Genomic DNA, 22,306 nt, shown 5'->3' with positions numbered 1-22,306 from the left:
TTATGGTTTACAAATGCAGGAACAATTTGACTCCTGACTGTCTTCGTGAGTGATTTCAACATGATTCCAACATGATTTCAGAAATTCACCAGTGACACTAGGCAAAAGAACAATCTCATGTTGCCCAAATGCAGGATCTAGACTGGCCAAAGGGCTTTTGCCTACCGTGGAGCAAGAATTTTCAACCTTTTACCAGAGATCAGAAACACAAAAAGCCTTAACCTTTTTACAAATATTTTTAGCTGATAGATCATGTGAGGTTATTTTATTATTGAAATGTAAGCTGTTTTTATAATCTATGTCTTTTATCTGTAAAAATAGTTTGCCTTAATTTTGTAAGTTAATATTTTAATGCCCATGTATGATGGAAGAGCCCCCAAGGGGGAGCTATGCAATAAAGTATGTCTGTATATATGTAGGTGTGTTGGTGAATTTGCTCTTTAATGAAAATGTGCATTAGTCCTACCGTTGCTTAAGAAACTTGGGACTTGAATCATCGCTGGAAAACTATGGCCCTCTGAGTAATTTGCAGTATTTTTCTAAGCTTACAGAGAAGGCTATTTTCCAACAAACGCATAGTCAAGAGACTATTAACTCCTTATATCCCAAGCTCCAGTCATCGTACCGCCAACACTACAGTACAGAAACAGCCTTGCTGAAAGTGATAAATGATGTTCTTCTGAACATCAACTCTCAGCAAGTCGCTCTTATGGTGTTGCTTGATCTCAGCGCGGCTTTTGACACTGTCAATCACGACATTCTGTTGGAGAGACTTGAAAAGGACATTGGAATGCATGGTGTTACGCTTGACTGGTTTCGTTCATATCTCTCTAATTGTTGCCAACAAGTCTGTATTGATGGATCTCTATCTAACTGTGGTATACCTCAGGGGTCCTGTTTAGGTCCTCTACTATTTGTTATATACACTTCTACGCTGTTTAAGGTCGACAAAAGTCATCTCCCCAACACTCACTGTTACACGCATGATACCCAGTTATACGCGAGTTTCAAGCCCAATGATGCTAATGCCCAGGATGAGGCCATTCACACAATGAAAAACTGCATTAAAGATATAAGGAACTGGCTTATTGAAGGATGGCTGTTACTCAATGATGATAAAAGTGAATTTCTAGTTATTGGAACTCATCAGCAGTTAAGTAAGTTAAATCCATCAGTATTTCATATAGGTGATCATACGATCAATCCGTCAGTTAATGTTAGTAATTTGGGTACGATATTTGACAATCAATTAGTATAGATACTCCTATAAATCAAGTTTGTGAGACAACTTTTGACCACATTCACAATGTTTATAGAATTTCTAAATACCTTTTAAAGGAATCCCTTAAAAAATTAGTTCATGGTTTCATTACGTCCAGACTCGATTATTGTAATAGCCTACTTTATGGCCTTCCCAAATATCACATAAACAAACTACAAAGAGTACAGAATACTGCAGCTAGATTAATAACGGACACTAGAAAGTATGATCATATCACCCCAGCTTATGTAACCTTCACTGGCTACCTGTATTTTACCGCATTTATTTTAAAGTTTTAATCGTTACATTTAAGGCTATATGTAATATGTCACCTAGCTATATTAGTAACTTAGTGTCCATTAAGTTGTTTATTCCCTTAGATCAAATTCTTCTTTACTTTTGGACCGTTCCAAGGGGCGCATGCCATCTACACTTGGAGCTCGTTCATTTTATGCTTCTGCCCCCACACTGTGGAACAGCCTTCCAGAAAATATTCAGAAAAAAACTTAAGACACTTAACTAAATCACTCAGTATTTTTAAGAAAAAACTTAAGACATCTTTTTAATTTAGTTTACAATGGGCAACTTTCTTAGGGTGGTCAATTGTGTATTTTTAGTTGCAGGTTTTATAGATATTTGTTGTAATTCATTATAGTTACTGAGTTTTTATATATTTTTTTAAATTCATGTAAAGAGCTTTTGATCATCAAGTGAATAATTAATCAATTAATAAGACTGTTATAACAATGCAGTTTCTAACTTTTAGTAGTTTTTCAAAACGCCTGCTATCTCGGAAAACAATTTAACAGCCTCGCACTCATTCAAGGGTGCAACATAATCGCAACATAATTGCACTAATTCCTTTACATCCTCATGGAAATCGACACAATTTTCAGCGTACATTTCTTTGGACGCCTTTGCATCGATATCAACTACTTTTAAGTAGCTATGTGTTCCATACATCTTAGGTGTAAAAAACATGATATCTGGTTTACCACCCTCTAATTTGCATCGCTTTTGTCGCTGAATACCGCGTGTATTCCACAGCTCTACGACAAGTTGTGGCTCACCTCGTGTTATTGGCAGAAAACAAAATTTCAGGCATTCCTTAGTGGGATAACCTTCCTTGTAAACACCAGAATTGCACAGATCTTAAATCATATTTATCGGCCACCCTCTTCCTCCCTTGTGGAGTTTTGACCACTAGGCTCCTATATGCTGGTTTGCACTGCTTTTACTTTCAACAAAACTATCACTACCTGCAAACTTGTAGTTATCGTGCCATCAAAAAAAACTGTTCAAGGGTGTCAGTAATCTTATTTTCTGTTCCCCCGTCACAGCGCATTCTCCTGGGATCCCCCAAGCTGTTGAACCTCACAAAGTGGCCATGTTGTATTTATGAATGTAGCACGTTGCCGAAAATCGTTTTTTATCTTGTTATTCATTCATATTTGTTGCTTAGATTTCGCACACCAGCTTTCCTACAATCGTTTTTTATGGCAAGGAGTTGTGCTCTCACAGGCCAACATTTCACGGTCTGGACCTTTGCGGTCATTATTTAAGCTTGAATCTGCTCAACAGACCTTCTTGAGAGTGTTTGAGAATATCTGAAAGTGTCTGAAAGTATTTGAAAACCTCTGAAATTACTTGAAAGCAAAAGAGATTCTCCTGCAGTGCTTGAGTTGTCCTTGCTGTTACTGCTGTTACTGCTATTGAATAGAATTGGACGAACCATCCACACATAGTCGATGAGAGTCTGCTAGCCAACGATTTTGTCATAAGTAATATGGGAATCTCTGCTGAACAATACTGATAAAAAATTGGCTCTCATGACAATTTACTCAAAAGAAAAGATGCTTTGTTACATTTCAAGAATCGTTTTTGGCATATAATGCTAATGATGTTATAATAATAATAATAATAATAATAATAATAATAGCAACTTCATTTAGATGCAATAATGTTTAAAGCTGAACAGCTTCTGGGATCGTGTGTAAATCCAAATAAAGTCTAAATTAAATAAATTCAAAGGATGATGGTTTTTGAGGAGAGGGGAAAACCAGAGTAACTGGAGAAAAGCCTTTGGAGCAGAATAGAGAAACAACATACTCAATCCACTTACGACGCTGGGTCCGGGAATCCAACCCGGGACACATTGGTAGAAGGCGAGTGCTCTCACCACTATGCCAACCCTGCTCTTTTAGATGAATGTCTTTTATTTACCACCATTGAAACAAGTTGTTGGACAATACAAAATGTGGAATCAAGTTGTGTTTTGGTTTAGCCAATTTATGTACTACAATGTTTACATACAATTGTTGTCGAGGTTGGCAATGATGTGGAGGAAAATCTAGGGCCTGCAATATTCAATATAGTGGACCCTACAAGAACTGTGTCTGCTGATTTCAGTCAAGGTGATAAGTGTTTGGTGAAAATGCTGGTAAGCAATGTGTAAGAATGTCCCTTACTACTATTATTTACCATCACTTCGTGCATAATAGTTTATGAAGGTCTCCGACATTAAATAGAATTTTGACCATTGGAAATACTTTGTACACTTTCATTAGGTGCACTGTGCAGATAAATGACTACATATCATTAACTGATGTTCCATTCATGATTTCAATTTACAATAAAGTATTTCTATTACATCACAGTGACTCGTTATACTCCACGGTTTTGTCGGATGACACGTGTGTTGTGTCACTTACGTTGGTAATACCAATAAGTGTTAGAATTAAATTCAAGGTGATACTTACAACATTACAATACATGGACTGGTTCCATATTATATACAGAATTTAATAGAAGTTAAGAAGAAGTACCCCTAAAACGTCAAATGATGAACTGTTCCTGGCTGCACTGACGTTCAAGTCTAAAAGACCTTAGGCAACAGGGCTTTCCAAGTGGCTGCACCAACTCTATGGAACAAACTTTCAAGTGCATTAAGGATGGAAACAAGCTTGAAGCCTTTCAAAACCAAACTAAACAATTTTTAAAGAAGCCTATGCTTTATAGATTTACAATTATTATTGTGACTTATCATAAAAGTTTTAATATAATTTTAGGTGCTAAGTTACAGTGCTTTTAATAATCAAATCTTGTTGTATATACGGTGAGATTTATACTCAAATCTTAGTTTACAGAGATTTGATGTATTTTTTTACAGTGCATTAGATCATATGTGAATGCTATTTTGCACCTTATAAATGGTAAATTACTTATTCATTTATTTATTAGGATGAAGTTAAACTGCTTTTTCTCAACAATTGGCATTATTACAGTTGTAGGGCTTAAGAACTCTGAAAGAAGTTTTACAAATCTTTTATGGTGACTCTCTATCTCTATTGAACTTTCTGTTAAATAAAACCTCAAGGCCAAACATTAAATCTCATTGGGTTAAAAATTATTAGCAACGTTAACGTAATGTTACTTCAGAGTACTAATCAACATATGATTCATTGAAATATTGCTTGTGTTGTGATCTTGTTATGTACCTATCTTTTCCCCTAAATTCTTCCATTTACATCCCCATATCCAACTACCTCAAATAAAATTTTCTGCGTTCTTCATCGAAAATACAGTCTCACACGTTTTACTTTCTCCCAAATATAGGAAATGAACAGTAGATACAAAAATGAAAAAAATAAGCTAGCCGTTAACAAAAATAAGGTTTTAATTCTCGTTGTTGAAAAGAAGAAAAGAACTTTAAGAAAATTAGTGACTGTAGAAATTATTAAAAAAATGTTCTTGTGCCAAAACAGTCTTTCAGTATTTTCATTTGTGCTTTGCTCCTGAGCCAAACCCTAATATTAGCCAAACAGGAACAATGTTGCCAGTCACTTCCAAATGTAAAAGTTGCAATGGTACCTTTTACTGGAGCAGCCAACCCTTCATAATTGGAAATTTTCCAGCTGGAAACATACTTCTTAGCTTTGTTATCATCTGGACTGAATTGGTGGGCGAATTTTTACTCGTTTTCCAGCACAGGGGACTGCCTTGCTACACTGAAGTCACCTATTATTAGGGACCTTAAGATTAGAGGACAGCGTCATCTTCTAGGACTTCACGGCCTTTAAAGGCCTTGGGCAAGAACACCGTTCTTTGAGCGGGAGTTTAGACTTAAAAAAACATAAACAAGATGCAAACTTTTTCCAGCCCCTGGTCAAGAATAGCGTTCTTCAGGAAAGCACAGGACGAACTTCTTTTAAGTTTTTGCAAGGAAATCATGAATGAGGATGAATTTCTGTTGTTGTATGATGTTAGCAAGTCTAAAAATCCACATTGCAAGATAAAAGTGAGACTGAGTGTAAGACAGATTTTCGCTTCGAAAAATATGACATCCCTCTCTTGGTTGCTGTTCTTGGCTTACCGGATGAAATATAATTAAAATCCTGAACTTAGCTGGTCTCTGATAAAGTATAAAAAAATTAAGGTAATGGAGGCTTTCGAAATGAGTATTCTTTCTAGTGGGATGAAAAAATTTTAGGTCCGTACGGGATTTGAACCTATGACCTCTGCGATACCAGTGCAGTGCTCTACAAACTGAGCTAACAAGCCAACTGGGAGCAGGTCATTATGTTGGTTCATATTAAACCCGCCAATAAATCTGAATAAATAAAAATCATATATGTGTACTGCGGTTTCATAAAATATACGAAAGCATTCCTCGCTGTAATAAACCCTATTTATCTAGTAGTGACTAAGTACTGTAGACATGACTTATTGACTTGCCCTGTTCTGCCAACAGAAGAGTGAACATGATAGGCATGCAATGTCTACTTTCAGTACTTATAACAAGTGTAAAATCATTAAGTCGTAAGTGAAAAATGCTGTTCTTTCAATTTAAAATGGTAGTGACTTTGAGAATAAAGTAACCCTTTAGTTGCCTGTCATTATATTTGTAGTGAGGTCGCTGACGCCAAAACGGGCTGGCTTTCTCTATATTGGCCTGGCATCGAGCTGGTGCACTAAGGATGGGTACAAGTGCGGAGTTCTCATTTGTCTCATGCTCTGCACCCACACGCGACATTTAGTTATTAAGTTTAATACAGATGTCACTATTCTCATTAACTCGCGAGGTGTTAAGGTACGAAAGATTTACCCTCACAAGGTAACTAGGAAGAAAGCGCATTTGATTAAATATACCTTAGCAATTAAAAGGACTTTAACAGAATATTGCATATTCTTCACTCATTTTCCCCAATGATTGATTGTTGTTTTCGATCGTTTCTTTCAGTTTGCTAGATGTTTGTGCGAAGAGTCCTCCGTAGATGCAGCTTTCGACACAGCAACAGAACATGCACTAATAACGTTTATGGTGTTTGGCTGTTGTTACGATGACATCCACAAGAAATAACCTAAGTAATAGCTTGTTTCCAAACTGCATATTCTTTAATCTTGCCAAGCATTGGGTTTGATCCTGATATAGAGTTAAGAGTCAAAGTATGAGACCTGACCCAATAAGAAAGAAATACTTAAGTGAATGATAATGAAATACTTGTTTCGTCCGCTGTAGGAGAAATATCAACGTCTGCATAGTGTGCCTTGACGACGATGGAGAAGATTGGCTGGGATGCGACAGTTGTGGCCAGTACTTCCACGCAAGTTGCATCAAAGTGGATTTCTCAGACTCTCTCCAGCTACTTTGTCTGCCCTTGTTAATTTCACAACATCGTTGCAGATTAGTGACGTAAATTGATGGTGGAGAATATTCTTCCCAGTGTGGGGCTGGGAAGAATATATTTGTTTCACGAATTATTTGACGCTAAAGTGTTGACAACCTTTTCGCATTACGTAAGTGAAAAATTGACTCAACCCTGCAAGGAGAATCTCCTCCAAAATTTACTCTTAAGAGTCTAAGTTACAGTCCAAAATTCAAACGTTACTGTTAGGTTTATTGGCGCATTGATAACCTTGTAAATAGCTCAAACATACTGAAAACATTTTCATTCATTTTTGTATATCTTCATCCTTTGTTCAGTACGATTTTACACACTTCGGGTTTGAACTTTTCGTGGGGAACTCGTGCTACAGCTTACACGACACATTTCAAATTTAATCGCTGTACTATAAAGTTGTGTGTTCGACCCTCGACGAACGCCTTGAATATAGCGTCACCCTCTATTCTCAAGTCGCGGAAACAGCATAAGAGTAACCAGTAAATTACCAAATTACCAATTTATCAATAAATCAGTAAAACATGGGAAACAGGAGGAAAATGTACCAAGACTTCAAAAGAAAGATCGCAGCACTCGAAAACTTTTGATTAAGCTCACTGTAGAAAGTGCGAGTTTGACTTCTGATTATAACTACACTCTACTTACATCAGGCAACCTCTCACATGACATGATTAATTGATGTTCAACATGATAAATTTGTCCATTCTGTTCATAAGGAAAACATGTGGAGTCTACTTACTTGGAACTGGAATTCAATGTCTATCTCTGAAAAAACAAGCACTGTTAACAACAGATTATACAAAATAACAGCGAAGATGGCGAAAGAAAGGAATAATTTCATTTCCAAAACCAAACACAGACTCACGTTTCGTTCACGACGTGAAATTTAAAACATGACGTATTCACCACATGTGAAACACAGTCCCGTTCACACAACGACATGCGCAATGTCATTTTTTGGTGAAAACGAACCTCCAGTGGCGTCCTAGACAGGTGGCATCCTCAAATCTTTTTAAAGTGCACCTAAGCCCAAAAATCTTTTTTCGCCTAACGAAGTAAGCTTATTTTTTGGAGTATTTCTGTACAAAAATTTTTTAATTTGCTTAAATCTTAAATTTTCTGTGCATAGTCAAAATACGGAAAATCGGCCGCCATCTTGCCCCACGACCGAGTTTAAAGAGGAATGACTCTAGCGGATAATGTGATGTCAAATCGAGAACACGAAAGTCTGCTTTTCACACATTTTCACTTGTTTGGGAAGGTTGTGGTCGATATTGTCCGAAATATGCCGACCAGGTGCATTGTATGAGGAATGTATGAAGCGTGATACCCTCTTGCAAATTTCGCACGTTGCTACATCCTCCTATAACACACTTAGTCGGCATATTTTCGGACAAAATCGACTACAACCTTCCTAAACAAGCGAAAATGTGTGAAATGCAGACTTTCGTGTTCTCGATTTGACGTCACATTACCCGCTGGAGCCATTCCTCTTTAAACTCGGCTGTGGGGCAAGATGGCGGCCGATTTTCCGTATTTTGACTGGGCACAGACAATTGAAGATTTGAGCAAATAAAAAAATGTTTGCACAGAAATACTCCAAAAAATACGCTTATTTCGTGAAGCGAAAAAAATTTTTGGGTTTAGGTGCACTTTAAGTTCTCTATTATCATCAGTGGTATCTCCTGTTCCCCACCATTGTGAAATGTTGGCGTTCCTATAAAGAGAAAGTCATAGGTTCACTAACTAGGAAGGAAATTGTGCTTGCTGTTGATGAATAAGGAACCTACACCATATTCTGCTGAACTGTAGGCCTTGAAATTCCTATTGCACTTGTCTAGGTAAATTTCAACCGAACTTGAGTATGCAGTAAGATAACTACAAATTGTGGTGGTCAACAAGAAAAAAAACGTATAAGGTCTCCCCCACAGGAGAATTCTTCATCTCTTTAATATATTCTCAATACTGAGTTTGCCCCAGTACCATGACTCTGTCTTATATTTTACAATTATCCCAATTTAATTTTTTGCAGGCCAACAAAGAAGACAGCAGCTCTAATATGGAGTTTGTTCACGTCAAAAACTGTTTGCTTTCTTTCTTGGCACTAGAATGATAATAAAATCCTTCATTTCTGACCTTCACCAGTCCATTGCAGAGTCCATTGCAAAGTGGATGAGGCAGGACTGCCCCAAGAAGAGCTAGTGCAAATGATTTTCTTTGGAATCGATATGTATCATGCCTATGGTCGAATGTTGCTGAGTGGTGCTACTGAAAAAATCTAAATGTAATTTTTTTGTCCTTTGGTTTCCTTTGCACGAGAGTCCAAATATTTTGACAACGCTTAGTGAGGGGAAAGGCTGTGAAGTAAATGAAAGGTGGAAAGAGGAATGTGTGGGGTACTTTTATTGGTCAGTTACATCACAGAACCAAAGATAGGGGAAGTCATACTTGCCAAGTTCAAACCCTTCCTCTGTGACATTATCAACCACCAAAAGGATCTGTCAAACCAGTTATTCCACAAATGTGGCCATGGCTTACTAAACACACCACGGCTTTGGTTGACAAAAGCTATTTGAAATCTGTTACTTTCCATACTTATTGCCAACAAGTCACCCTCGCAAGCATGCGAGGGTGATGAGGAGGCAGCATTACAACACCAACATGCGAGTTGATTTTTGTACAGATGGAAGAAATGTCGAATGAAAAATTAAGCATATGGTAATGTAAGAGTGACATCATCGCTGATTGTTTTCGAGTTACCTGGTGATTGTGAAGAAGAGCTCCCCAAAAAACCTGTCGATCAACTGTCGGCCAACAGATTACCCACACGTTACCTACAGGCTACCAACAGCTAACCGAGAGGCTATTGCATGTGAAAAAACGATGTAAACATGACCCAGAAACGATAATAGTCCCGATAAACACGAGTTAAGCTTAGCCTACTTATTGATCGATGGTAAAAAGATTTCTTTGCGAGATGATTAACCAGCAGGACAATCAATATAATAAGGTTTAAAGGAAATCCAAGGGGAAAGAAAGCTACTTTGGAAGCTTTTCAGTCATTTCGCTGAGCTCCACGTAAAAATCGCCCAATAATGCCTACTAGTTAATTGGAGGGGGACTGGGACCTATTTCAAAATGGCAGACGAATAACTCGTAGCGAGATCGTAGTCAACACCTTGAAAATTTGGCTGTTCTTGGTGGTGTTTGCACTAGGATTGGTTTCTACAACAACTGTACATACTAAAGTTTCCCATACAATACGCAGTGTATCTTTTCAATTCACTAATATGGATAAATAAGGTGAAGTTTATGACACGTTGTAGTCAACAAGTTAGTGACACTTCACTGACAGGTCACCAACAGTCGGCCGACAGTCGGCAGTTTGTCGACTGACAAATGGCTGACAGTCGACCAACAGTCGGCCGACAAATGGCCAACTGTCAGCCGACAGTCGACCAACAAACAGCTGACAGTCGGCCGATAGATTTTTTGGGGAGCTCTTCTTCACAATTACCAGTTACCCAATGGTGTACTCGTATTTTTATCTAAAGTAATCATATCAGGAGGATCATAATCAGTGACCACATCACCATGTTGACCTCATGGTCATTTTCTCATGAATTGCGGCATTCCTCTGTCGGCCATCATGCGACTCACGATGTCATTAAAAACCAAGCAGAATACTGTACGTGGAAATATTGATTTATTTACTGATGAGCATTGTCTTCTTTTGTGTACTTTAAGGTAAGTGTTTTGGGGAGTCATGGAGTCGCAAATGTAGCAACTAACATCGTAGGTAAGTAAATATTAAGCTACTTGCTCTTAGTTTAGAAACGCTATTTATTTCCTTTGTACCTTAGATTATTGCTTAAACACCGATTGTTTACGCTTAGTTAACGTTTATCTACATCACGGTTTATTTCAGTCGATTACTGTAATTGGTATGCAATTTATGTCAGTCATTTGCACATATTACGAGCTTGCGACAAAGAGAGAACCATTTTTTCATCGATGTCAAGAGGTCGTGCGCTCCACTACTCAGTGTAAAACTGTTTTGTCTACTCCGCTACCCGCTCTTTTCAAGCACGCTAGGAGCTATACCAAAGTAAGTTACCTCTATTGTTTATGCTCGATTTAGTTTATCATATCCTTCATTATTAGTTGAGTTGATTTCAAGAATAGGTCACTGTCCCGTGTCATCGTTGGTAAGTCGATTAACTAGCTTCGTTTCGTTTTCTGTTACCTTCTAGTTCAAACCACACACACATAATTCTACCACATTTGCTATCGCAATCACACCAAGTATTCAGCAACTACCTTATTTATCACTACCTTGCTACGTTCTATTTTGTATCTCATAAAATGAAACACTTGGTATTATTACACGTGGTGCTTGTGAGTTCCTTTTGGGGCTCTATGTGCTAGCTATCCTTCCACTGCTAGGCGACGCTACCCTGGGATTCTCTGGACTTCACATTCGTTCAAATTTGGAAACTCTCCGCAATTTGAGACTAGTAAGGTTAATCCTTTACCTACGGAAATGTTGAATACTTTACACGTGGCCTGGTTTTATGTAAGACACGGTCACATTGCAAGGATTTGTGCATGAAAACTTGACACAGATCAAAAATGGCCGAAAATTTGCACACTGGTACCAGTGATAATTCATCGGACAAAGGGGATAAGGAAAGAAACCGTATGTTGGATTGGGAAGGTATCGATTCGGAAAGATTTTTAGCGCTAAAACAATCAAGAAGCACAATGAAAGGTCTTGTTACGAAAGCGCAAAACGATGTCAGGAATTTGATGCGTGACCAAGAAAATATTGAGTTGGTGAAAGAAAACTCAAAGATTTCAAGGCTATAATCAAGGACTTCAACAACATCCAGAGCACCTATCATCAAAGCTCGACAGAAGAGGATGTGATTGCTGACTCGAAGAAATACTCCGGAGATGTAAATCAGTCCATGATAAAGTTGGCAGGCAAAGTGTCACGCTGGGCAGTATCATCTGAAAGCCTTCCGATCGAGACACTTACCCATGCAGCTCGCGAACTTTCAGAGCTTAATCCCGAAGTTTCAGTCAGTAATGTTGGATCTAGAGCTGGTACAAAGTTGTCACGCCGCTCCGGGTCTGTCACGTCGAAGGCATCTCGCGCAAGTTCTTTTCTGCCGCAAAGGCAAAAGCTGCTGCTAAAAGGGCGATGTTAGAGGCCGAAGCCACTAGCCTTGAACACTTCGAAGCTATTCTAAGGGAAAAACTAAGTTTGCAAATCAAGACAAAACAATTGGGACTTCAAACTGAGATAGCTCAAGCTCAAACTGAGGAACTCGTTTATGCCGAGGCAGAATCTAGCCAAGTGGGAAGCAGCCCACTCTTCAGCCTAGTAGCAAGCTCCAAAGTTCCTCCGATTACTGAGCGGGCCAACCCATTGCAAGCCAGTTCGAGTCATCAGCGTCATGGTCCGTCTGAATTCACAGAAGCTAAACCGTCACACTAAATCCGTAAGCCAAGAGCTATCTTCCTAAAGTCGAAACGTATGAGGATCAGAAAACTATCAAATCTTCTCCGGCCTCGCGAGATGACAAAGAAGAATCAGACGAGTACAAATTTGGTGCAGAGTCTGTTGGAAGCACATCACCAACAGAATTGTCACATGCAAGAACTTATTCAGTGACAGCGAGAAAGCACTTTAGCTTTAACGCTACCCCAGCCAGAAGCCCCAACTTTCAGTGGGAATCCTACAGAGTACTGAACATTTATTCGAGCCTTCGAGAACCTCATCGAGAGTAAGACGTCAATTCAAAGTGCTCGACTCTATTACTTAGTCCAGTACACGACTGGTGAACTGAGGGAACTTGTAAAAAGCTGCCTGACGATGAAAGAAGATGTTGATTTTAGCGAAGCATGGAAGCTTCTGAAGGAAAGGTGTGCGCAAAGCTATAGGATAGCAACTGCATACATTGACAAGCTCGCCAAGGGACCCATCATCAGAGTGGAAGACGCTGATGCACTCAGAAGATTCTCCATCCTCCTGACCGGATGTAAAAACACTCTTAAAGAGATAGGCTATCTTAACAAGTTGGAAACTCTTGACAAACTTAAAGCAATAGTCAGCAGGCTTCCTTACGGTCTTCGACTGAGATGGCGGGATGTAACAGATAAAGTCACCGAAGAACAAGGTAGAGAAATAACAATCGAAGACCTCAGGGACTTTGTGAGAGCAAAGGCTAGGGCAGCTACTCATGCTGTATTTGGAGACATATCTAGCCATTCAACACCATTGACAGGAAGTAGTAGAACTAAACAAAATCCTGCATTGCAGAATGCGTCACCCTTCGTGACTCAGACTGGTTCAAGACAAGTGAGCAACAAAACAAGGTGAGAGCAATATCAAGGCAAGTGGAAAAGTCCCCTCTGCTGGTCAAACCATTGGTTATCTCGGTGTAGTGAGTTCAAGAGGAAACCCCTGTCTGAAAGACTGCGTTTTGTACGATCGAAGGACCTGTGCGATAACTGCCTCATACTGTGTCATAGGGCAAGTTCATGCCCGAAGCCAAGATTCTGTAGAGTTACCGGCTGTAATGGGAACCATTCCAGTTTTCTGCATCCCAGAAGTGTCAATCAAATCCAAAACACGAGTTCAGGAAACTGCACCAATACAGAGGCTACACCATGGGCCAAAGAGGGGGAGCAGGAAGCTGTAAACGCCTATGTTGCAGGAAGAAATGATACTCTTGATGATGGGGCACAATCTCGTGGCTGCAATTGGACTGGCAATGGTACCTGTGAAAGTTAAGGCACCAGGCTGTCACGTGGCCGTTGAAACGTACGCATTCCTGGATAGCGGTTCAAACACCTCTTTCTCTTCTGAGGACCTCATCTGTCAGCTAGGCTTATCAGGTCGGCAGACTACGTTATCATTGACGACGATGGAGAAAGAAAATAGTAAAGCCAAGAGTCACGTAGTCAGCTTGGAAGTGTTAGATCTTAAAGAAGAAAATCTTGTAGAACTACCAGTAGTCTTTACTAGACCCAAAGCTGCCCGTGTCTAGAGATAATGCAGCCGATAAGGAAGACATCGATCGCTGGCCACACCTTGCTGGTGTTGATATTCCTCGAATCGACGCAGATATTGGCTTGCTCATTGGTAGTGACGCTTCAGAAGCCCTAAGACCGAAAGAGATTAGGCCGAGCTGTAATGGTGGCCCTTATGCAACCAGAACTGTGTTCGGATGGGTTGTCAATGGTCCTTTGGGCAGGTCCCATAGTTATGCTGCCCACACTTCCAACTAAATCAAGGCTGATGTGGAACTTAACGAACAGTTTTTCAACTACCGCAACGTGGAGTTCGACGACACCGTCTATAATAGTAAGCTCTCCACGTCACAAGAAGATAAGCGTGCCCTGGATATCATGAATGAGACCGCCAAACTGGAGAATGGCCCCTATGAAATTGCTTTGCCATGGAAAACTGATCCACTCTACTTGGACAACAACAAAATCGTTGCACAGCATAGATTAACCCTACTAAAGAAGCGTCTGCTCAAGGATTAACGTCTGTTGACGAAATACAGGGACTGCATTAGCGATCTCTTCGAAAAAACCTACACCACCAAGGCGCCAGAATCTGACATCCCAGGGAAGACCTGGTACCTTCCCCAACACGCTGTGTTTCACCCAGCTAAACCCGGAAGATGCGTGTTGTCTTTGATTGCTCTGCGAAGTATCGAGGAAGTTCACTCAATGACAAGCTATTACCGGGGCCGGACCTCACGAATTCCCTTGTTGGGGTGCTAACACGATTCCACCAAGAGCCCATTGCCCTTATCTTAGACATAGAAGCCATGTTTCTTCAAGTTCGTGTCAGACCCAATCTCCGCAATGCTTTACGCTTCCTCTGGTGGCCAAGTGGTGACCTAAACTCAGAACCAGAAGAATTCATGATGACTGCTCACCTCTTTGGAGGTGTATCATCTCCCAGCTGTACCAACTTCACCTTCAGTAAAACCGCAGATGACAGTAAAGCAAGCTTCAACTTAGAGGTTATTTGCACAGTGCAGAGGAACTTCTATGTTGACGATTGCTTGAAAGCAGTCAAATCAGAGCATGATGCTGTCAGCCTCGTGAAGAATCTCACGGAGCTACTCAAGAGAGGTGGTTTTCATCTTACCAAGTGGCTGTCGAATTCCCGTGAAGTGGTGGAATCCATCCCCGAATCAGAGAGCGATTTCAGTGAAGAATTTAGATTTCAGAAAAGCCCCTTTTGAAAGAGCGCTCAGTGTACAGTGGAACATATCCTCAGACACCTTCGGCCTCAGTATCATCATCAAAGACCGTTCAGCTACTCGAAGAGGCATTTTATTGGTCATCAGCTCAGTATACGACCCGCTTGGTTTCATTGCTCCTTTTATTCTTCCGGCCAAGATACTTCTACAACAGCTATGCAAGAAGAAGCTTGACTGGGACAACAAAATCTCTGACGAAGACCTCGTGCGTTGGAATGCTTGGCTAGAAGCGCTACTGAAACTCGAGTGCTTCTCTGTTGATCCGTGCTTTAAGCCCACAGACTGGTGAAGTGGTTTCCCCTCATCTGCATGACTTTTCTGACGCCTCTGAAGTAGCCTATGGTGCAGTCACTTAACTACAACAGGTCAACACAAGTGGCGATGTCCATTGTTCATTCGCAACAGGAAAATCCACACTACCTCCATTGAAGCCAGTTACCATACCAAGATTGGAGCTCTCTGCTGCTGTGCTATCTACCAGACTGGCCAGAATGATCCAAGAAGAAATTGATTTAGCAGTGGATCAATCAATCTATTGGACAGATAGTATATGTATCTTGAGATACATCGAGAATGAAGAGAAGAGATTCCAAACTTTTGTTGCCAACAGAGTAGCTGCAATCTGCGAACAATCTCTCCCCAGTCAGTGGCGCTATGTCCAAACTAAGCTTAAGCTCAACCCCACTGATGATGCTTCCAGGGGACTGTCCGTTAAGGCCATCACAGAGAGCAACTGCTGGACAACAGGCAATGACTTCCTCTGGCAAAATGAGGAAAATTGGCCAAAGCGCCCTCCTGCCATAAATCAAGGTGAAGAAGACCCCTGCGGGCCTGAAGAGAAGAGAGCTGCCTTTGTCAGTCTGGTGCAGTCTACGTCAGTCTAGCAAGTGTGCAAAAGGAGGTCAATGACTCAAGCAGAATCATTAAGTTGGATCCAATTCTCGTAAATGGGGTCATTCGTGTAGGAGGCCGTATTCACAACTCTCCTATCAAGCAAGAAGCCAAACATCCTGTCATACTCCCTAAAGACCATCATACATCATTATCACCTAATCAGCGGCCACTCCAGTGTTAAACACACCCCTATCCTTAATAAGGCTGAAGTACTGGATAACTCAAACAAGAATCTCCATTCACCATACGCTAAGCTCGTGTTTGACTGCAAGAGGAGACAGGCACCAGTGAGTCAGCACAAAATGGCCAGTTTACCTGAAGATAGAGTGAATTCTTCGGAGCATCTGTTTAGCTACGTCAGTTTTGACTGCTTAGGTCCGCTAGAGGTGCAATGTGGAAGGGATATGGTGAAATGGTATGGAGTCTTATTCACATGTTTATCGATACGGGCAATCCACATTGAAGTTCTACACAGCCTGAACACTGGCTCTTTTGTCAACGCACTGAGAAGATTCATTGTGAGAAGGGGTCCGCCTTTCAAGATTAGGTCTGGCAAGGGTGGAAATTTCGTCAAAGGGGAGAAAGAGCTTCGTGAAGGGATTAACGAGTGGAATCAAGGCAAGATCCACGAATTCCTTCTGGCTAAGAGTGTCAAGGGGATCTTTAACCCTCCAGCAGGTTCTCTTCATGGAGGCGTGTGGGTGTGTTGCATGCGTACGGCAAGGATTGGACGACGAAGGAATACTGACACTAATGGCCGAGGTAGAAGTAATCAGCAACGGGTGCCCAATTACTAAGGTGTCAGATGACCCCAGGGACCCCGAGGCCCTCACTCCGAATCATCTACTACTGTGGCGATCAGGACCTACCTTGCCTCCAGGTCTGTTTCAGAAAGAAGATAACTACTCCAGCCGCAGATGGCGACATGTGCAGTACCTGGTTGACATGTTCTGGAGAAGGTGGTTACGTGAAATCTACCAGAGCTGTGAGAAAGACAGAAATGGGGCAGTGCAAGGAGAAATGTCACGATCAATGACATCGTGCTTGTTCTCGACGTAAATGTTCCATGCAGTTGCTGGCCCCTAGGACGAATCCTGGAAGTATATAACAACAAGAGAGATGGCCTGGTCACAAGTGTTAAGGTCAAGACTAAGACTTCAATCCTTGTGCGGCCAGTGGACAAGTTCGTGCTATTAGAAGCTGCTTGAACATTAGTAGTTTACAGACAGTTCAATTGTAGATCTATCTTGTAGACACGTTTACTTTCGTAGGAAACTTAGGTCCTTACTGTTGGTGTGTTTCAGCTTTATCGAAGTGGTTAAAGGCTTCAGTTGGTATCTGCCTTTAAAGGAGCCGGAATGTTAGCTATTTATTTCCTTTGTACCTTAGATTACTGCTTAAACACCGATTGTTTTACGCTTAGTTAACGTTTATCTACGTCATGGTTTATTTTAGTCGATTACTGTAATTGGGGGTGAGATTGTTATGCAAGTTATGTCAGTCATTCGCTCATATTATTGGCTTGCGACAAAGAGAGAACCATTTTTTGATCGCTGTCAAGAGGTCGTGCGCTCCGCTACTCAGTGTAAAATTGTTTTGTCTACTCCAATACCCACGCTTTTCAAGTATTCTAGGAGCTCTACCAAAGTAATTTACCTCTATTGTTTATGCTCGATTTAGTTTATAATTTTCTTCATTATTAGTTGAGTTGATTTCAAGAATAGGTCATTGTGCCGTGTCATCGTTTTTAAGTCAATTAATTAGCTTTGTTTCATTTTCTGTTACCTTCTAGTTCGAACCAAACACACATAATTCTACCACATTTGCTATCGCAATCACACCAAGTATTCAGCAACTACCTCATTTATCGCTACCTGGCTACGTTCCATTTTGTATCTCATAAAATTAAACACTTGGGATTGTTACACGTGGTGCTTGTGTGTTCGTTTTGGGGCTCTATGTACTAGCTATCCTTCCATTGCTAGGCGACGCTACCCTGGGATTCTCTGGAATTCCCACTTCTTACAAAATTAATATCATCGAATTTTTTAGGGAATCACCTTCCAGTTACGGTATTTATTCATCTATAAAGCTGAGTGATTTTTTCAAAAATTTACCAAAATCTCGAAAATTTGATTTGAAAATTTCGAAATAGCAAATTCAAAGGAAACAGATATATTTGCAAGGTTCGTACACTTTTTCAGGCCAAAGATTCAAGGGCTTTTCAAGGACTTTCCAGGACCCAACTTAACAATTTCAACTACTTTTTGTAATGACAATTTTACCCAAAAACCAAGAAAAATGTTTCTGTTAACATTTATGTTTTAGGTTTACCAATGGTGCAAAACAAAACCAGTTCTTTAAAGCCTTAAAAGCAGATATTTTTTGATGTTTTTCAATAAAAAATCAAGGACTTTCAAGGACCCAAAACGAAATTCAAGTACTTTGAAGGCCTTCAAATCGACCTCCTGAGATTCAAGGGTTTTCAAGACGCGTACAAACCCTGTATTCGTCCATAGGCCGAGACATTGCATGCAGAAGTAAATTAACAAAACAAGTTGAAGTTGGTCATTGACTTGACTCATGTGGCTCCTTATAAAGGAGCGGTTTGTTGTTTTTGGTGCGTAATAAATACTGCTTGCTGTTTGTCCTCAGTGTCGGCGTGGAATTCGTCGTCCATCTATTCCTCATCTGCTAGTTCTGCCATTTCTTCCGAGTAGATTGCTTCATCTTCCATCCCATCAAGAGTAAAGATTCTGCAGGTTTTGAACGAGTGTATAGATCTTGCAAAAGTCTTTTAAAAATTTCACAACTGGCTAATCAGAATTGCCCATTCCCACGATTGGTTAACAAACTCGTCTCATGTTATGGTGTTGAAATTTGCAATAATGTGAAAAGAAACTTACCTTGGCTTCTCTGCTCTGTAAACCAGTAAAGTAATCTCTCATCCAGCCATGGATATTTTGGAGTGCAATGGTCTATCGTTGTGCATTTTGCTGACATCTCCAGCTCTCAATTAAAGAGATTCTCTTAATCTTTCCTCTAGCATCTCACTGATTACTTACTCTCTGGTCAGTCTCTGAATTGTTTTAGACAGCAATACTGCACTGAAGCTCGTTTCTGTTTTGAAACTTTTGTGTTCATTTCAGTTTGTTCGAGAATGGAATTCTCTGAATATGGTCTCGGCTTATAGCAGAGTATTTTCAATTTACATGTTTTAAGAACCTTCCTGATTAAAACAGACCAGAGTTTAGGGTCTCGGCTTACAGCCCAGATCAGCTTATGGACGAATAAATATTGTAACTTCAGAAATTCAGACTTTTTTTCTTCATAGGATATATTCTGTAAACTTTGGGAAGTGTTATAGTGTTAATGAAACTAGAGTTTAACTAATGTTATAGTGTTAATGAATTAGGGTTTAAATAATAGGAACCATCACTAGGTGTAATGTTATGTAAGATGCATGATATGATAGGTCCCAGAGTGTAAACCTAAATGGCTAAGTTGCATGCATGCATGTTGAGGTTGTGGGTATATTGTGCAACTGTAGTTTAGGTAGTGATTGTTAAAGTTTGGTTGGCCGTTTTAACCAAGGATTGGTGCCACTTTTCTGCATTAAGACACAACAACTGGCGACAAGAATGAATGAGGGAGAAAAACTGATGAATTCCTCGGCACAACAGATGGTAGTAGTAAATTCTTTGCTTATCGGTCGAGTTGAGGAGTTTGTACTGGGCTGAGACTGGAAGCATTATGTCGAGTGAATGGAAATGTTCTTCGAGGTCAACAATATGTTGGAAGCAAAAAAAGTGCCAACAATACTTACCTTAATGGGTAATAAAATGTATGCGTTACTTAGAAGCATTGTATTTCCAAGAAGGCTGAAGGATTAGTCTTTTGCGGAAATTGTGGATAATTTGGCTAAGCACCTGGATCCAAAGCCGATAGTCATGGCAGAGCATTTCAAGTTCCACAAGGTGGAACAGCAAGAGTCAGAAGCAATAAGAGATTTTGTTCCTAGATTGAAGAAGTTGGTTGAGACTTGTGAGTTTGGCAGTTATTGTAAAGAGGCAATTCGGGATCGATTTGTGTGTGGTTTAAAGGAGCAAACAATTCAACGCAAGTTACTCGCAGTAGCGGACTCAACTTTACAAATGCCTGTCGAGAGGGCGTGTACTGCGGAACTGACCAAAAAGGAAACCACTGCATTGCATGGAGGAAGTGTGGAAGAAGTAAAAACAGTGGCAGCTACATTTCCCGAGTGTCTTCATTGTGAAAAAGTCAATCACTCGTTGGACACGTGTTTGTTTTGCAATTCGAAGTGTCTGCTTGTCAAAAGGTGGGTCACATTGTGAAGCAATGTCCTGAGAAGGAGGAAAAACCTAAAACTGGGAAGAAAAAGTGGAGCGCAAAGTCGAAATTTGAAAAAAAAATAAGAAACAGCAGAAGGTTCATTTCATCAAAGAAGATCTGGCAGTCAGGCAATCGCCCCACTTTACAGTCTCAGATTCCCTTGGAAAATGTTAAGATTTTATCGTACCAGTAGCAATCAATGGGAAAACTGTGGACAGATCAAGCAGATTTCCTTAGAATCGGTTAACAAGTTGGACTCACTTTGAATGAAGTATTCATCGTTATTTGATGGTAACCTTCCAACCATTAAAGGAATTATTGCACATTTGAAGCTTAACAAAAACGCACTGCCGCAGTTCTTTGAACCAAGACCAGTACCGTTCACATTAAAAGAGAAGATTGCCGAGAAACTTTGAAGACTGGAAAAGGTCGGTGTGCTGGAAAAAGTGGATTTTCGGAATGGGCCACGCCTATCGTCCCTGTGCTGAAACCTGACAGCATTGTTCGAATCTGTGGTGATTACAATGTAATGATTAACCATGTTTTGCATTTACCACGACATTATTACTCCTTCTCTTAAGGCCCTCTTTAATTTATCCCTTCAAACAAGAACATTTCCTTTGATATGGAAAACAGCAAAGGCTATACCCTTGTTTAAAATGGGTGCTAAACAGAATGCTTCTAATTACAGGCCAATTTCCATTCTCCCGACTGTAAGCAAGATTTTAGAGAAGGCGGTACATACTCAGTTTTCTGCATATCTTACTGAGAACAATTTAATTTCACCCAACCAGTTTGGATTTAGATTGAAGTCATCTACTATTACTGCCGCCACTCCGCTTTCTGATCAGATACTTCACTCCATGGACAATGGTTGCCTGACCAGTGCTGTTTTTTTAGACCTCGCCAAAGCGTTTGACACTGTCAATCATTCAATACTGCTCCAGAGGCTCTCAACTTACGGTGTTGATGATGCTGGCAAAGCCTGGTTTACTTCATTCTTAACAAACAGAACACAAATGACTAGCTGTGATTATGCTTGTTCCACAGCTGCCACTGTATTGATTGGCACTGCTCAAGACTCTATTTTGGGCCCGCTTTTATTCATAATTTACATGATCTACCTGATGTTTTGCAATTGTCAGGTTACTTTATATGCAGATGACACTGTTTTATATTGTTGCACAACTATTGTAATTAGCACCTAAACACTTGCACCTCGTTCTTCACACCCACCAACCACAATACAGGTAATTATATATCTGTGGACAACCTCATTAAAGTGCAGTTTTGAACATGATAAGTAACGGTCAACAGTATCTCGCTTTCAAATCTACTTTAGACTTACAAAGTAAGATTAACGCTGACTTAAAGCGTATATGTGGGTGGCTTAGGGCAAACCAACTGACTCTGAATGTTCAAAAATCCAAATTTTTGCTTATTGGTAGTAGTTCCCGCTTGAATAAAGTTGAGTCCCTACTTATTTCAGCTGATGATACCCCTCTCGATAACATAGTTTCTTTAACTTACTTAGGCATTGTGATTAATAACCCCTTCTCCTGGACTGACCACACTGATTATATTCGTAGTAAGGTCAGTAGAAAGTTAGATCTTTTAAGGTGTATTAAATCTTGCCTCCCCCTCAAAGCTAGAATTATGTTCTTCAATAGTTTCATTTTTACCTATTTTTGACTATGGGGATATCATATGGGGATATCCTTTGGGGAGATCGTGGAGATGCGTCTTTAATGTCTGGGCTGCAAGTGTTGCAGAATAAGGCCGCTCGCCTCATTTTAGCCTTATCTGTTTATTTTTCCACAACTGAG

At 40.1% G+C, this 22,306-nt stretch overlaps 3 protein-coding genes across 3 annotated transcripts; all 3 read left to right on the top strand.

Moving 5' to 3' along the window:
- The first annotated feature begins 12,823 nt into the window (after positions 1–12,823).
- LOC148741901 (uncharacterized) lies at positions 12,824–14,502 on the top strand. Its single transcript, XM_088741640.1, has 2 exons — positions 12,824–13,309; positions 14,248–14,502. The coding sequence occupies exons 1-2, from the start codon at positions 12,824–12,826 to the stop codon at positions 14,500–14,502; spliced, it is 741 nt and encodes a 246-aa protein (XP_088597766.1).
- A 140-nt stretch (positions 14,503–14,642) lies between these two features.
- Positions 14,643–16,117, top strand: LOC148741900 (uncharacterized). The gene is made up of 2 exons (XM_088741586.1): positions 14,643–15,180; positions 15,639–16,117. The coding sequence occupies exons 1-2, from the start codon at positions 14,643–14,645 to the stop codon at positions 16,115–16,117; spliced, it is 1,017 nt and encodes a 338-aa protein (XP_088597712.1).
- Positions 16,118–16,429: 312 nt separating this feature from the next.
- Positions 16,430–16,924, top strand: LOC148741899 (uncharacterized). Its single transcript, XM_088741538.1, has one exon. The coding sequence runs from the start codon at positions 16,430–16,432 to the stop codon at positions 16,922–16,924; it is 495 nt and encodes a 164-aa protein (XP_088597664.1).
- Positions 16,925–22,306: the final 5,382 nt, after the last annotated feature.

This window comes from Stylophora pistillata, chromosome 1, assembly GCF_964205215.1.
Source record: "Stylophora pistillata chromosome 1, jaStyPist1.2, whole genome shotgun sequence".
Classification (NCBI taxonomy): Eukaryota; Metazoa; Cnidaria; class Anthozoa; order Scleractinia; family Pocilloporidae; genus Stylophora; species Stylophora pistillata.
The sequence above is the reverse complement of the archived record's forward strand: the minus strand, read 5'-3'. Positions and strand labels throughout refer to the sequence as shown.

What these genes read in the sequence shown, in the direction of transcription:
- LOC148741901 (XM_088741640.1), top strand. Translation starts at nt 12,824, where the DNA reads ATGAAAGAAGATGTTGATTTTAGCGAAGCATGGAAGCTTCTGAAGGAA. An exon ending in CTCAGACTGGTTCAAGACAA is followed by an intron (nt 13,310 to 14,247) that starts GTGAGCAACAAA and finishes AACTAAATCAAG; the next exon opens with GCTGATGTGGAACTTAACGA.
- LOC148741900 (XM_088741586.1), top strand. Translation starts at nt 14,643, where the DNA reads ATGCGTGTTGTCTTTGATTGCTCTGCGAAGTATCGAGGAAGTTCACTC. An exon ending in CGAATCAGAGAGCGATTTCA is followed by an intron (nt 15,181 to 15,638) that starts GTGAAGAATTTA and finishes CATTCGCAACAG; the next exon opens with GAAAATCCACACTACCTCCA.
- LOC148741899 (XM_088741538.1), top strand. Translation starts at nt 16,430, where the DNA reads ATGGCCAGTTTACCTGAAGATAGAGTGAATTCTTCGGAGCATCTGTTT.